This window comes from Solanum stenotomum, chromosome 1 (genome assembly GCF_019186545.1).
Source record: "Solanum stenotomum isolate F172 chromosome 1, ASM1918654v1, whole genome shotgun sequence".
Taxonomy (NCBI): domain Eukaryota; kingdom Viridiplantae; phylum Streptophyta; class Magnoliopsida; order Solanales; family Solanaceae; genus Solanum; species Solanum stenotomum.
Genome location: NC_064282.1, coordinates 98,422,484 through 98,438,889, shown reverse-complemented (window position 1 = coordinate 98,438,889; position 16,406 = coordinate 98,422,484). Strand labels below are relative to the sequence as shown.

The following is a 16,406-nucleotide window of genomic DNA, read 5'->3' as shown; positions in this document are numbered from 1 at the left end:
AAAAGGCGATGTAGATAGCTTATTTTGATGCAAGTATTAGTGGCTTATTCAACGATCTGACCTCAAAACTTATAGGCCACACCAAAAAGGAAATTATAATTTCTCATCTAGCGAGTCTCAAAAATACTTAAAGAAAGTAGTAAAGAGTTTAAATACTGTCAATGCAAATGGATTTTTATGCTATTATTAAGTCACTAAAAAGATAATTACAAGTAATTATTCATATAAATTTGGATTAGTAACCTCAAAAATAAAATAAGTTACTTGCGATAACATATTATATTCTTCATACGATGATGATCGGTATATATAAGTTAAATTAAATATTAAAAAGCATACGAAAATGGACCAAGTTTTAAGCACTTTAGTGTATAAAATCCAACAATAAGCACATAAAACTTTGAGTTTTACAACTTTTCTCAAATTTCAGCCAAATTGTTTTTCTTCCGTATCAAAATAAGTGATGTTTTAGCTTTTTTCTTACATTCATTAAAAAAAATAATACATATGCCTATTTTTAACATATATTTCTTGAGCATTAAGCACTAATAAAAAGAAGTAGTTCTTTAATATAAGGATAAAATCGAAAAGAATTACTCTCTTTATTTTAATTTGTTTGTCTGACTTTGACTTATTACGAACCAGAGTTTTAAAAAGCAAAGAAGATTCTTGAATCTTGTAGTCTTAAATTAAAAATATGTAAAATGTATCAAAATACCCTTTTTAATCTTATAATCTTAAATATGTCATGTGTAAAGCCAGAATTAAACAGTTGTCAAAAAGGAAACATACATTTTTTTTCAAATAGACTAAAAGTGAATAAAACAAACAAACTGAAACAAAGCGAGTACTAATTATCATCTTGAAATTCCAAAAACAGCAGTTATCTTTACTAAAACAACTCTTATTTTGGAACAAATGGAGTATAGAGCAAAAAAACGACACTTATTTTGGAACAGATGGAGTTTAGTATATTATAATATCTTAATAATGGAGAGAATTTTTGTTAGTTCCTTGTGTATATATAAAGTATACTATATCTCCATAACTCTCTTATTTTTCACATCTTTTTTTGTTGTTACAATTTGTAAAAATGTGTCCAGCAACACTTTCTTATTCATCCAATTCTTGCCTTAATGCAAGAAATGAAATATTTTCATCTAAAAAATGCAAAACAAAATTACTAATAAGAGCTGATCAAGTTCTTACAGTTTCTCCTAAGAAGAGAGAACAATCCATTCATGAATTATTATCAGTACAAGGAATTGCTCATACTCATCGTCGCGTTCGCGAAGTAGTTTGGAAACAAACAAATGTTACAAATGAATATTTGTGTTGTAGAAATCCAAGATTTGATCCTATGTTTCTTGATGAAGCTTATGAATTATGCAGGAAAATTTGTGAAGAATATGCTAAGACTTTCTACTTAGGTACATTTTCTTGATGATCCCTTTTTTTCTTTTCAAGTTTGACATGTTACTTATAGTACTAATAGATATCTATTTCTTGTACATTTTATGGCTTTCTGTTGTTTATTGTGTCTCGATTATCATACTATTTTGTCGTTGTTGTAAATGTGTTGTGTTGTTTTCCTTATTAGTTGTTGTGCTTTCTTTATTGTCGTTTTTCCTTTTATGAACTAGTTTGATTTGTTGCATTTGAGTCGAGGGTCCTTTCAGCTTCTCTACCTCCACGAGGTAGGAGTAAGGTCTACGTACACTCTACCCTCCTCAGACCCTACTAGTGGGATTTCCATGTGTATGTTATTGTTGTACAATTTATGACTTCAAGTTTTTGCTATAATTGCTAATATTCTAGTATGAAGTTTTTGTTTTCAAAGTTTTTATTTTGATGGTTATAAACCATCTTTTTTAAGCCTTCCAATCAAGAGCTATGTTGCTCGGACTATTCAAAAATGTTGACGGAGTGTCTGTGGACGATCCTCCAAAAGCAGTGCATTTTTGGAGGAATCGACACTGGTGAGACAACATTTTTGGAGGGTCTGAGTAATATAGATCATGAGTAGTACTCTTTCCCCTATTGAGTTTTTTCCAACTCCCTTCATTGTTGTTTAAATATAACTTAATGTTCAATTTGATCATGTTGTAGGGACTAAGCTAATGACTGAAGACAGACAAAAGGCAATATGGGCTATCTATGGTAAGCTATAGTGATTTAATTATCTCAAAATTTTCAAATTACTAGGCCTTAACTAGTATCAGAGTCAATGGTTCCGCGAGATGAGTATGGAGATGGTGGAGTGATATTCTTAATGGTATGACGCCTTTTGGAAAAACTTTGCAAGTTTGGCTCATAGCAGGCAATATCACACCATGTTAAGACTAAGAGTATCACGCAACATAAGAAACAAAGCTATATATAAGGTGTAGTGATATTCTTAATGATATAACACCTTTTGGGGAAAACTTTGCGAGTTTGACTCATAACAGACAATATCACACCATGTTAAGAGTATCGCCCAATATAAGAGAAAAAGCTACATATAAGGTGTAGTAATATTCTTAATGATATAATGCCTTTTGGGAAAAACTTTGCGAGTTTGACTCATAACAGACAATATCACATCATGTTAAGAGTATCATCCAATATAAGAGAAAAAGCTACATATAAGGTGTAGTGATATTCTTAATAGTATGACGCCTTTTGGGGAAAACTTTGCGAGTTTGGCTCATAACAGACAATATCACACCATGTTAAGACTAAGAGTATCGCGCAACATAAGAAAAAAATGCTACATATAAGGTGTAGTGATATTCTTAATGATATAACGTCTTTTGGGAAAAACTTTGCAAGTTTGGCTCATAGCAGGCAATATCACACCATGTTAAGACTAAGAGTATCACGCAACATAAGAAACAAAGCTATATATAAGGTGTAGTGATATTCTTAATGATATAACACCTTTTGGGGAAACTTTGCGAGTTTGACTCATAACAGACAATATCACACCATGTTAAGAGTATCGCCCAATATAAGAGAAAAAGCTACATATAAGGTGTAGTAATATTCTTAATGATATAACGCCTTTTGGGAAAAACTTTGCGAGTTTGACTCATAACAGACAATATCACATCATGTTAAGAGTATCGTCCAATATAAGAGAAAAAGCTACATATAAGGTGTAGTGATATTCTTAATAGTATGACGCCTTTTGGGGAAAACTTTGCGAGTTTGGCTCATAGCAGACAATATCACACCATGTTAAGACTAAGAGTATCGCGCAACATAAGAAAAAAAGCTACATATAAGGTGTAGTGATATTCTTAATGATATAACGCTTTTTGGGAAAAACTTTGCGAGTTTGGCTCATAACAGACAATATCACACCATGTTAAGAGTATAGCCCAATATAAGAGAAAAAGCTACATATAAGGTGTTGTGATATTCTTAATGGTATAACGCCTTTTGGGGAAAATTTTGCGAGTTTGGCTCATAACAGGCAATATCACACCATGCTAAGAGTATCGCCCAATATAAGAAAGAAAGCTACATATAAGGTGTAGTGATATTCTTAATGGTATAACGCCTTTTGGGGAAAACTTTGTGAGTTTGACTCATAACAGACAATATCACACCATGTTAAGAGTATCGTCCAATATAAGAGAAAAAACTACATATAAGGTGTAGTGATATTCTTAATGGTATAACGCCTTTTGGGGAAAACTTTGCGAGTTTGACTCATAACAGACAATATCACACCATGTTAAGAGTATCTCCTAATATAAGAAAAAAAGCTACATATAAGGTGTAGTGATATTCTTAATGATACGATGCCTTTTGGGAAAAACTTTGCGAGCTTGACTCATAACAGACAATATCACACCATGTTAAGAGTATCGCCCAATATAAGAGAATAAGCTACATATAAGGTGTAGTGATATTCTTAATGGTATGACGCCTTTTGGGGAAAACTTTGCGAGTTTGGCTCATAGCAGATAATATCACACCATGTTAAGAATATCGTCCAACAGAACAATTGAAAATTGTTTTTTTTTTTTGTTTTCTTTCAGTATGGTGCAGAAGGACAGATGAACTTGTTGATGGTCCTAATGCAGATTACATGAACAACTCAGTTCTTGATAGATGGGAACAAAGATTAGAAGACATTTTCAACAACAAACCTTATGACATGCTTGATGCTGCTTTAACTGATACCATTTGCAAATTTCCTTTAGACATCAAGGTAACAAAATTTTCGATATCTCTTGTCGAAAAAAACTAACCTTTTATAGTATGTTGAGATGAATTTTTCGCGTTTATGATGTGTAGCCGTTCAAGGACATGATAGATGGAATGAGAATGGACACAAGGAAAAGCCGATACGCGAATTTCCAGGAGCTGTATATGTACTGTTACTGTGTGGCTGGAACAGTTGGCCTAATGAGTGTGCCAATAATGGGAATTGCACCAGAAAGTTCTGTTTCAGCTCAAACTGTATATAATGCAGCACTACATTTGGGCATAGGGAATCAACTTACTAACATTCTAAGAGATGTTGGAGAAGAGTAAGTTAAAAGTACTCATATTGTATTATTGTCACAATCCGAGCCCATGACATGTATTGTTTGTTTTGGTACAACAGGTCTCACGGATTTGTCCCTTGAGCATGTGTACCATGTGAACTTGTGTTATGTGTTAGAAAACTCTTCACTTCTTTAGAAGCTTGTCAGCTTAGAAGTCTGTCAGTCCTTCTCTTTAACCAGCCCTTGGCGGCCCGTCCTCTGTCATGAGTGTCACAACTATCTAACCATTTTGCTATTGATATGTTTCTAGTGCATTGAGAGGAAGAGTTTATCTGCCACAAGATGAACTAGCACAGTTTGGAATACGCGATGAGGACGTGTTCACGAGGAAAGTGACAGATCAATGGAGAAAATTCATGAAGGAGCAGATCAGAAGGGCAAGATTTTACTTCAATCTGGCTGAGGAGGGTGCTTCACATCTTAACAAAGCTAGTCGTTGGCCAGTAAGTTCACTTCAACAAAAAAATCAAGGGAAAGAGGACAAATATACCCCGAACTATTGTGAATGGTATGCAGATACCCTCCGTCATACTTTTGGGACATTGGTGCCCCTGCCGTCCAAAAACTAGAGCATATATGCCCTTCACTCTAACGGGAGACTAAATAGGGACACGTGGCGCAATTTTATCCGTCGATCCGATATTTAATAATTGTTGGGTCGGTGCATAAGATTATTACACGTGTATGTTTGTTAGTATAAATGGTATATTTGCTCTAGTTTTTAGACGACAGGGGCACCAATATCCCAAAAGTATGACGGAGGGTATCTGCATACCATTTACGATAGTTCGAGGGTATATTTGTCCTTTTTCCCAAAAATCAATTCAAGATTAAACAAAAGGTTGTGTCTATGTTGTTCAGACTCTTAAAAAATGTCGACAATTGTATGTCGGATCCTCCATAAGTACTAGTGTTTTTCTGGAGGATCCAACAAGGGCACGACAACATTTTTGGAGTTTGAACAACTTAGCTTGTAGGTGTTAGTATATGAGACCACGATCCACAAACTAACGCATGGGACTCACTAAAGAGGGGAAAACAAAACGTAGTTATTACTGTAGGAACTCGTAAACTTCAAATCTTGGATTGACCTCTTGTTACAAGTTCTTGATAAGTTTTTTGTATGTGTTGTGATTTTGTAGGTTTGGTCATCCTTAATTTTGTACAGGAAGATATTGGATGCAATAGAGGAGAATGATTATGATAACTTGACAAAGAGAGCTTATGTTGGAAGAGCTAAGAAGTTGGTCACTTTACCTGTTTCATATGCTAGAGCTTTATCTTTGCCTAGTTTGGCCATTCAATAGACAAAATACAAGAAAATTGTATAATGTAAAAAAGTATCATTCTATTAATATAGACCTCTACATAGTTTGAGAATAGTACGATCAACTCTAGGCTAAGCTTCTAGTGAAAAATCCGACCTTATAGTTGAAAAAGCAAAAAAAGTTACTTTCTTCGTTTCAACTTTGAATGATTTTAGTCTATCGGTGACCGTCTCTATGAGGCCCTTTGGATAGTGCTTTTTCGATCAACTAGTAGACTCAGCTTGATGAAGAAAGAGTCTTTAGAAGTAGACCAAACAACAACTCAATCTCGAAAAATGAAGAGAAGTACAAGCATAGACAAAACTACAAATTTATCTTGAATTTTTCCAAGTATGATAGAATCAAGTCACACACACATACAACTAAAGAGTATTGTTATTGTGTTTTGGAAGTTTATACTTTGTAGGTAAGATTCACATTGACAAAACATGTGAACTTCAAAGCATACCATGTGCAAATTGCAATTATGTAACCGACCCTAACTTGTTCAGAACTGAGGCGTAATTGTGGGCAACAAACCCCCATGAGGTGATTAAGAAAACTAGCTAGTATGAGTTCAAAATATCAACCAACTTGAATATAACCACTTAAGCAGAATCAAAAAAGAGAGCAAACTGAGCAAGGTGAAAGATTATAAATTACTCAAGCACCCCATTACAAGGTAAAAATAATGTCTTGTCTCTACAGAGCTCACACGAGAGTTATCGTCCTTTAACAGGGTGAGAAATTAATCGGGGAACGAAATGATGGTCCTTTCTATGAGTAACAAAAAACTTACTATAAGGAGAGAAAAAGGATAAATCATTGTTTGTAGGAGGAAATGATACATGCATAGTGACTCCTTCACCAGTTTTCGCAGTCTCTTTGCTGCATTTTCGTTAAGTTTCAGGAGAACTGTATGTAAGACAGAATGCATCACCTGCCCGATTTACATGCTTTGTGCAATTTGCAGTGTCGCAATACTATAGCTGTAATAACTATAGGATTTCACAGATGGTCATAGCATAAAGACCAGTTTATCGAGAACTGCTGCGAGAAAATCACCAAGTTTGTGCAGCTCTGATCATAAGAAGTAATCTGGTGTTCTTCGCGTTACATCTGGCTCTCCTCTCCTAGGAGCTGGTTCAAACTGCAAAACAGAAAGAAGAAGAAAAAAAGGGTTATTTCAAACATCATGAATAATAGCAATTTCCAAACTACCACTTGTTATTAGCGAGAACTCACAGATCATCTTACGAAACATAGGGTGCAACGGAAGAAAAAAAGGGTTATTTCAAACATCATGAATAATAGGCGATACTAATTACTGCCTCTGTTTCATCTGACTGGTTTTGACTTGGCAGGAAGTTTGAGAAAGAAGACTTTTGAATCTTGTGGCATTGAACTAAAGATACGTAGAATGTACCAAAATGTCCTTTAATCTTGTGGTCTTAAGCATGTCACGTGAAAAGTTAGAATTTAAGAGTTGTCAAAAAGGGAAAAAAGCATTCTTTTTAAAACGGAGGGAGTAATTAGAATTAAGTTTTAGTTCAGTGTTTCTAGGAATCTTTTAGTGTTGACAGAGATTTATACACCAATATTAAATATGAAAAACTAATAGTATTTTTTATTCTGATTTTTATTTTATATACAACTGGACCGATTTGCTTTGGTGATGGACGAGTTGACGCGGTCTATTCAGGAGACGGTCCCGTGGTGTATGTTATTTGCGGATGACATAGTACTGATTGATGAGACGCGGGACAGAGTTAATGCGCGGTTGGAGGTGTGGAGACAAACGCTGGAGTCCAAAGGGTTCAGGTTGAGTAGGACCAAAACAGAATATTTGGGGTGCAAATTTAGCGATGTGTTGGATGAGACAGATGTGGAAGTGAGACTTGCCGCACAAGTCATTCCTAAGAAGGAAAGTTTTAAGTATCTTGGGGCTGTAATCCAAGGGAGTGGCGACATCGACGATGATGTCACACATCGCGTTGGGGCTGCTTGGATGAAATGGAGGCTTGCCTCTGGAGTATTGTGTGATAAGAAAATTTCACCGAAACTTAAAGGTAAGTTCTACAGAGTGGTAGTTAGACCGGCCTTGTTGTATGGAGCGGAGTGTTGGCCAGTTAAGAACGCACATGTTCATAAAATGCATGTTGCGGAGATGAGGATGTTGAGATGGATGTGTGGACACACTAGGAGCGACAAGATTAGGAATGAGGTTATCCGGGAGAAGGTGGGAGTGGCCTCTGTGGTGGACAAGCTGAGGGAAGCGAGACTGAGATGGTTTGGACATGTGAAGAGACGGAGCGCAGACGCCCCAGTGAGGAGGTGCGAGGTAATGGTGGTAGAGGGTACGCGGAGGGGTAGAGGTAGGCCCAAGAAGTATTGGGAAGAGGTGATTAGACAAGACTTGGCTATGCTTCGCATTACCGAGGACATGACTCTAGATAGGAAGGAGTGGAGGTCGCGTATTAAGGTTGAAGGTTAGTAGGGTTAGCGTGTGTCTTCCCTTGTGAGGGTTTGGGTTGTTAGCGTTTGGAGTAGTCCTAACCTTATGTTGTTTACTGCGTTTCACTCCCATTATCTTTCTTGATGTTATTGTCTCATTTGTTGATTATACGCTATCTTTTGTATTGGTTGTTTTGTTTTATATATATCTCTCCTGTCACTTAGATTTGATGTTCTTAAGCTGAGGGTCTCCTGGAAACAGCCTCTCTACCTCCACGAGGTAGTGGCAAGGTCTGCGTACTATTTACCCTCCCCAGACCCCACCTAGTGGGATTTCACTGGGTTGTTGTTGTTGTATACAACTGGACCGAAATGAACTTACATAGAGCGATATGGACACTGATGATCAATATAGTTGATCCCCCTACTTTTGAGTTATAGTAGTTCTCTGTCATCTTGGAAGACAGCAGTTTGTAACAGGAGGTTTGGGTTATCGAGGCAGGTTTAGCTAAGATAGGACCCAATGGAAGAAAAATATCCATATAGGTACTACCGTACTAGTAGTTGAGAATAAGTTTTAGACTTGTTAGAAATGCTAATATTATTACTGCATACGTTTAACTTATTTTCCAATCTTATTTTATTTAATATGATGATGATATGAAATGAGCTTAAATGACAAAGCAGGATTCAAATAGCCAACCCCGAGGCAGGCATAGCCGCATAGTTGTTGTCAATGTTGCTCGGACTCTCCAAGATGTTGTCGGATCCTCCAAAAATGCACTACTTTTGAAGGATCCAACGCACACCTTGTAGCATTTTTGAAGAGTCCGAGCAACATAGGTGAGTGTTATGTGTGGGGTGTGGGGTGTGAGGGGCGGGCGGAGAGGGAGAGAAACCTGAATGAATGTATGGCCATTGCAATCGTCAACTTCCAAGATGGATGCCATATTCCCACAGCGGTAGCAATAATTAGGGGCACTAAATATGGTAACCACTTTTTGATCCTGCAACAAGAAATTGTTTAAATAAGCCTCTCTTTGATCAGACTAGCACATAAAATATACAGATAGATAGAACCGATTACATGAGCCCAATTGAATCCCTCCATAACCAGCTGGTGTGCTCTCGCAATTAGTTTTAAGCCGTTGGTGTGATTAAACTGCTCAGATATATCCTGTTGCAACGCAAATAACACTATATCAAGCTCATATGAACCACTACATAGTACGGGGGGGAAAGTGAGGTGATAAGGAGTAGGCAAGTTACTTGTCCAAATGTATATCCAGCACCTCTGGGTGAAATACCCCACCCGCAACGATCATCAGGATCGGACCACAACAGATCACACATGGCCCCCTCATGTGGGACTTCTTGGACGCGGTCAAAATTACGAATATTATCAAGAGTTTCAACAGATGGAGACAAACCACCATGGAGGCAAAAAATTTCGGATTCAACCTAAAAAGATTCCAAGAAAACTATCATACAAATTTCAAGTGATAAAAGTTTTTAAGTTTTTAAGGTATAAAGAAGAAATGCACAGGAGGCATATTTTCCCTCCTAAAATTACACAGAAAGAAAACCGAACTTCATTTTGAAATAACAAGCAAATATTGCAGAAACAGTGATGATATGATGTTTGGCATGTCGGCAGCAGCGCTAATCGGTTTTACAACCTAAACAATATTAAAAGGTCTTTGAATTTCTGTATCGCAAGATTAAAGTAGCATCAGCAGCAAAATTCCTTTTCTAAGATGAAAGAACCATGAAGAGACATGCATGTAATGTAAAACAAATAAATAATACTCGTGCATGGCATCCAGAACATAGCTAAACTGAGAAAAGCATACTAACCAAAGCTGTGAGAGGAAAGTAGTCAAACAGATCTGTGAAAGTTTTCCACACATTGGCATTACCATATCTGTGAAGTGCAAATGCAGCCAATCAGCACACATTTGCAGGTATAATACTCAAATTCAGATGAAAAATTTACAATCACATCAGAAGAAATAAGGAATATTACAAGATGGTCCCAACTCATACTTTTAGCATTAAAAAAAAGTTAAGGTAGATTTAAGGAATTCAGAGAGACAACAGATTAAATGCATCCTTTTTGAACTTAAAATAAAGGAGTGCATGAAGATTCGGTCAAAATTGACAGTGTAATTCTATTTTTATTTTTTTTAACACCGTGGTACCTAGGCTAGCCTGCACACCTCAACTAATTCCATAGCAACTCTGTGCACCAAAGCTTGGATAGATGGGAAGAAATTGTCTAGTGTTTTTGCCTCCGCTGGGATTTGAACCTGACCTCATGATTCTCAACCCACATCATTGACCACTAGGCCACACTCTTGGGCTATGTTGCTCGAACTCTTCAAAAATATCGATGGGTATGTGTTGGATCCTCCAAAAACAGTGTATTTTTGAAGGATCCGACACGGGTACGGCAACATTTTTGGAGAGTCCGAGCAACTTAACTCTTGGGTGCATAGCATAATTGTAATTTTATCCAAGTAATGGATGTTGATCTAGCACGCTAGCTACAAGAAATCCTTCCCAAATTTGCTGAACACACTTCCCTTTCATCAGTTTGTGTTGTCCCAAATTACGTACCTTTTGAACAGGAAATATCCTCTCTCCAAGAATTCTAACTAGTAAAGCTGCTCCTACTTTCAAATGATTTTATTCTCATAAGACATTTGACCCATCTGTCCCATTCCCTTGAAATTTTACTAATATTTTAAGCAAATCGCTAAATGGTTCCTGAATGACAACCTACATAGCTAAACCACATTCCAAATACATCTTAAAAGTTACTACACTACAACACGCAGGCAATCATGTCAGCTATCTGTACATTTGTAAATGACTCTATCGGTAAATACTGTGTCCATAAACTTCTATAAGAAGGTAAAGTTAAAGAATTTAGACAGACATCAAGTCAAATGGTAAATGAATGCTGGTGATAAAAAAATAAGATAATTGAACAGATGTATCCTCCACGTATCGCAGTAACACCACCCCACAAAAAAAAAAAACTATGAGACAACAACCCACAAAATGTATAATATGGGAGGACTCACTTTCGTAAACATTCATCATAAAACCCATAAACCTGAGTAATCTGCAAGATACAAACAGACAATCAGATCTCAAAATATAAACCTGAACCAAAACAGAATCCATAATAAAAGCATAATGAACAAATACTATGCAACTCACTGAGAAAAGGCATCCATTTGATGCAAGATGTAAATAGTAAAATCTTAGCATAATTATATATACCTGACGACTCTCATGATTTCCCCTCAAAATTGTAATCCGTTGAGGATAACGCACTTTGAGAGCCACCAAAAGCTGCAAACAAGTTAACAATCAAATGACACCATCGTTCAGATGATATTGAGCCAATTGAAGTTAGAAACTACTAAAGCAGTAAAGAGCTTTTCTTAATATCTGCAATTGTGTGCATTTTATAATGTCATATTCCAAGACCCCATATAAACTACTCATCCAAGAGAAATGACAATCAAGACCCCATGACATATACCAGTTCCATTCAAATAGTACAACAACGAAAGCTTCGCACTTTTCAGATTATAGTGGAAAGCATAATGTGTTTCCAAGTCTTAAAGACCACCCCAAAGAAATAACTCCCTCCCAAAAAAGGTAAATACGATAAATAGGGAAGAGTAGTGTCAGGGGTTTGCAGAAGGTGATAAGTAAGCATGACACTACTTTGCAAATAAACAACTGAGTTATCACCGGTGCACAATGAAATCCTCCTACCTTATCCAAAAAAATAACATAACATAAATCCTTTTGGAGGTATAATACAAAAAAGAACCTCACCGTTACTGTTTCCACAGAATAGTATCCACGATCTACATAATCTCCCATAAATAGATAGTTAGTGTCAGGACACTGCAAGTAAAACAAAAAAAGGACATGTTAGGAAAAGAAATTTGACTACCATCCCCTTTCATCAAAGTACAAGATTACAATTTTATCTAAAATAAAGAGAGAAATTATCAAAAAACTCAACACAACAGTATGTAAAAACCAGATTGTTTTTTGCTCTTTGAAACTAGCACTATATTGCTCATTTGCCATAGGAGGATAGATATAGGGCTTGTTAAGCAAATGATCAACCATCTCATAAAACTTTTCCCTTGCATTTGGTTTCATTTGGCCCGACTAATGTGAAAGAGCTATATCAAAGACCTATCCTCAGAGGGAAAAAGAAGTTGATAGAGAGTTCTTTCCAACCAAATGACTGACATGTTTTCAAATGTTCACTGCTACCAAGAAAGGAAGTGATTTGACTACCACAACAAGTCTATAATTCAATAGTTAGATAATGACATATGCACCCGTGTTTGTCACTCTACAAATCTATCGAGAACAACTTCACCTTCCTCCCACAGGAGAGAGAAGTTTTTCCCAACCAAATGACTAACGTGTTTTCAAATGTTCATCGTTACCAAATGACTTAACATATTTCCAAATGTTCATTGCTACCAAGCAAGGAAGTAAAAATAAGAAGACAATTCTTCTAACCCAAGCATGAACTGGCTAATTCCATAAAGAGAAACAAGATCTAGAAAGAGGCAAATGTACCTTCCCACCAATACGAAAAAGCTCAGCAAGATCATGGAATTGGCCGTGAATATCACCACATATAGTCACAGGGCTTTTCACAGGCTGCAACAGGGAAAGTTAAAACGATTCAATCCAACAATCATATATTCATGCACATTTAAATCTTTCTAAGAGATCCATATCATCTATTAAGCTGATAAGAGAACAATTTATTTTTTTATGTTCCGTCTCTGATACAATGAATCAATACCATCCTGTATCAGATAGTTTCATGTTAACCAGATCAGCTACTGTGTTATGTATATTAAGGTATGCAAAAGCCTTGGTTACATGCTTGTGGACTAAAGCTTCAGCAATCTAGAGGAGAGATAACAAAAGTTTATAGAATACTAGATCGCCTATATTTATAAAGAAACTATCTAACATCAAACCACCAGTTAATACCTTTCAGTTCAATAATGTCAAACAAAAAAAGCACATTTTTAAAATAAAGAAAACAAACACAAATATCTAAGAAAATAAGCATATGAAATGCTCCACTGGCGTCGTGCAGAGACAGATCAAGACCACATTTCTTACAGTTTGAAACTTGAACACAAAGAGATTAACAAACATAATCCAGTGAAGGAAGCCTAAAGTCAGGAACAAAAAGAAGAATTTTAAGTCCAGACCAAGGCTTAGCTCCTTCCTCCCTTGGCAAGAAGGGGGATAAACAGCATAAAATAAAAAGAGAAAAGGCAGACATTAAAGTATCATACCTGCACGTTGCTTTCATCCATTAATATCTCCTTTGCTTTCTGACATAATCCTTTTACCTGGTAACATCAAAATAATATAAGAATAAAAAACCTGCAAGCTAATAAATGTAACACCTTCATGACAAACACAGCAAGAAACCTTAAAAGAAAGAAATTCTGAGAAAGGACTAGATGCAAAAAGCCATTGAGAAGAGTGGCTAAAGACATGCTCAAATGCTGTAAGCTCAAAAGCTTAACACATTGGATTCTGAAGAATGTTCATTGGGCTATCCTAAATGTAAATTTGAAAATCAAGTTTAGCAGAAGAGCCAAATATTGCTACAAACATCTATTTAGATTACTTTCTTTTGGCATGATTAACCACTGGACACACGAATCATTAGGTCTTGGATTGTCCCAAGAAAAGAGATTTAAGACATCTCAGAAGAGAAAAACATAACCTGATCAAACGAACCATTGTATGTCAAAAACAAGTCGTAAATTTTAAGGTAAAAGAACAGGGAGACCCGACCAAGTTTTCCATTTGATGTTGCGAACACAAAGAAAAACACATATATGCTCTTATTACTTATTAACAAAAATACATTGTCTCAAATAAAATTCACTGTTTAGCACTATAGCTTGTGCTGGAAACCATTATCAGAAGACTGAAATTAATCAATCATTCACAAAGTTCATATTTTTAAGCTTAAGTACAAAGTTTTCATTTTGCATTGCCAGGGAGAAAAATGCTGCCTTGATACAATTAACTGTTTATAATCTACAATCTGTATGGAACATAATCAACAGAATTTCAAGCTCTACTGATCAAGCTAAGAAAATATCAAAATGGTACTTAAAAATATAGCAAATTGATCATTTTAGATATGGAAATTACAATAAAGAAACATAATAAACAAGAAATAGGACAAAATTTGAAAAATAATCATATCAATTCCGAAGAACAAAACAATCTGAATCAAAAAAATCAAATGGACATCAACCCCACATAGGCTGAGGAACACAAAAGGCAAAAACCCAAGATTCAAAAAAAATGAAAAAAGACGACACAAATTCTCAGATCAGCTCACCATATCACAAAATGAATCAAAAATTATCAACCCCACATCAAAAAATCATCCAATATACATCAGGAAACACAAAACCCGCAAAATAAAAAACAGCAAAAAAAATTGAAAATGCACCTCTTGTTCAGATAAGGGCTTGCACTGCATAAGCTGAGCAATCTGCTCATCAAGATTCCCTTGAGAAGAAGACACAACTGGATCCAAGCTCATTTTTTCTCTTCTGGGTTTGAATCCTTTCTTCACAACAATCACAGAAATGCAAAAAAGATTGGATTTTTACCACAATTACAGCATAAGAATCTTAGATTCTTTGTTTACACATCTACACAAAGAGGAAAAGGAGACATGGGGTGGGTTTGATTTGGTTTTCCTGTTCTACGACATCGTTTTCTCAGCTCCACTGAGAGAGAGGGGAGAGAGGGAGAGAGGGAGAGAGGGAGAGAGAGAGGAAAGAGTGAGTGGTGGTGATGGAAACAAATAAATGGAAAAAGGAGAGGGGGGAAATGAGAAAAGCCAATTTTAACCTCTTTTTTTTTTTACGTCTCGATTAATTTCATATGATATATGTCACCACCAACAATACATATAAGATAATTTTGTTCATTATGCTAGCAGTTCCTAAACTCAGCGTAAGTTCTTAATTTCGTCTTTGAACTATCGATAGCCTTAAAAACACCGTTCTACTTGACTAACTAAACTTAGATACACCCTCAATTTGCCATATGACATAGCAAGTGGTCTCAAACTGTTATAGGAGCGTGTGACTCTTGATAAAAAGTCGGCAGAGAAGTGTTGAAAACATACTTAAACATGACAAGAATTTAGGGGTGTATTTCACTAATGTTACAAGACCGAGGGTGTATTTAAGCTCATATTTGTTCTTAACTTTATTAGGTTAATGATGTATTTTACTCATGAGAATTTAGGGGTCTATTTCACTCATGATAGAAGTATTGAAAATACCCGTAAACTCGGCACGTATTATTAGTTTCGCGTCAAACTATTGACAGCCTTAAAAACACCCTCTATATAACTAAGATACACCCCAATCTATCACATGATATAACAAGTGGTCTCAGCTCTCAAACTTTATACAAGCACGTGACTCTTTATAAAAAGTCGTGAAAGAAGTGTTGAGAACACTCCCAAACTTGACGAGAATTTAAGGATGTATTTCACTCGTGTTGCAAGATTAGAGGTGTACAAGTAAAAGCGTGTTTTTAAAACTGTCACTAATTGAGGATGAAACTAATAATTTGCGGGAAAGAGGACAAATATACTCGCAAAACGGTATGCAAATACCATCTGTCATACTTTTGAGACATTGGTGCCCCTGATGTCCAAAAACTAAAGCATATATACTTTTCACTTTAACGGAAGATTAAATAGGAACATGTGCTGCAATTTTATCCGTCAATTCGATATTTAATAAATGTCGGGTTGGTGGATAGGATTATGACACGTGTAAATCCATTAGTATAAAGGGTATATATGCTCTAGTTTTTTTAGGACAGTGACACCAATTTCCCAAAAGTATGACGAAAGGTATGTGCATATCATTTACGATAATTTAGGGTATATTTATCCTTTTTCCCATAATTCGCATGGAGTTAAAAAGGATATCTTCAATACATCTTTATTTTTAATATGCAAAAGTTGATTCGAACA

General features: G+C 35.9%; 2 protein-coding genes across 2 annotated transcripts; one reads left to right on the top strand and one right to left on the bottom strand.

The window, feature by feature from the left end:
* The first annotated feature begins 1,093 nt into the window (after positions 1-1,093).
* On the top strand, positions 1,094-5,851 carry LOC125860211 (phytoene synthase 2, chloroplastic-like). Its single transcript, XM_049540134.1, has 6 exons — positions 1,094-1,430; positions 2,110-2,160; positions 4,032-4,204; positions 4,291-4,526; positions 4,795-4,987; positions 5,687-5,851. Exons 1-6 carry the CDS (start codon positions 1,094-1,096, stop codon positions 5,849-5,851), a joined length of 1,155 nt encoding a protein of 384 aa, XP_049396091.1.
* Positions 5,852-6,487: 636 nt separating this feature from the next.
* On the bottom strand, positions 6,488-15,149 carry LOC125847238 (serine/threonine-protein phosphatase PP2A catalytic subunit-like). Its single transcript, XM_049526902.1, has 11 exons — positions 14,856-15,149; positions 13,672-13,728; positions 12,932-13,015; positions 12,164-12,235; positions 11,597-11,668; positions 11,395-11,435; positions 10,163-10,229; positions 9,575-9,766; positions 9,393-9,482; positions 9,205-9,312; positions 6,488-7,001 (listed from the first exon to the last, which is right to left on the bottom strand). The coding sequence occupies exons 1-11, from the start codon at positions 14,946-14,948 to the stop codon at positions 6,936-6,938; spliced, it is 942 nt and encodes a 313-aa protein (XP_049382859.1). The 5' UTR covers positions 14,949-15,149; the 3' UTR covers positions 6,488-6,935.
* Positions 15,150-16,406: the final 1,257 nt, after the last annotated feature.

Coding starts and splice junctions, on each gene's coding strand:
- LOC125847238 (XM_049526902.1), bottom strand. CDS start 14,948: ATGAGCTTGGATCCAGTTGTGTCTTCTTCTCAAGGGAATCTTGATGAG. Junction 9,483..9,574: donor CTGGATATACATTTGGACAA/GTAACTTGCCTA, acceptor GCGTTGCAACAG/GATATATCTGAGCAGTTTAA. Junction 9,313..9,392: donor AGGGATTCAATTGGGCTCAT/GTAATCGGTTCT, acceptor TTCTTGTTGCAG/GATCAAAAAGTGGTTACCAT.
- LOC125860211 (XM_049540134.1), top strand. CDS start 1,094: ATGTGTCCAGCAACACTTTCTTATTCATCCAATTCTTGCCTTAATGCA. Junction 1,431..2,109: donor TGCTAAGACTTTCTACTTAG/GTACATTTTCTT, acceptor ATCATGTTGTAG/GGACTAAGCTAATGACTGAA. Junction 2,161..4,031: donor GGCAATATGGGCTATCTATG/GTAAGCTATAGT, acceptor GTTTTCTTTCAG/TATGGTGCAGAAGGACAGAT.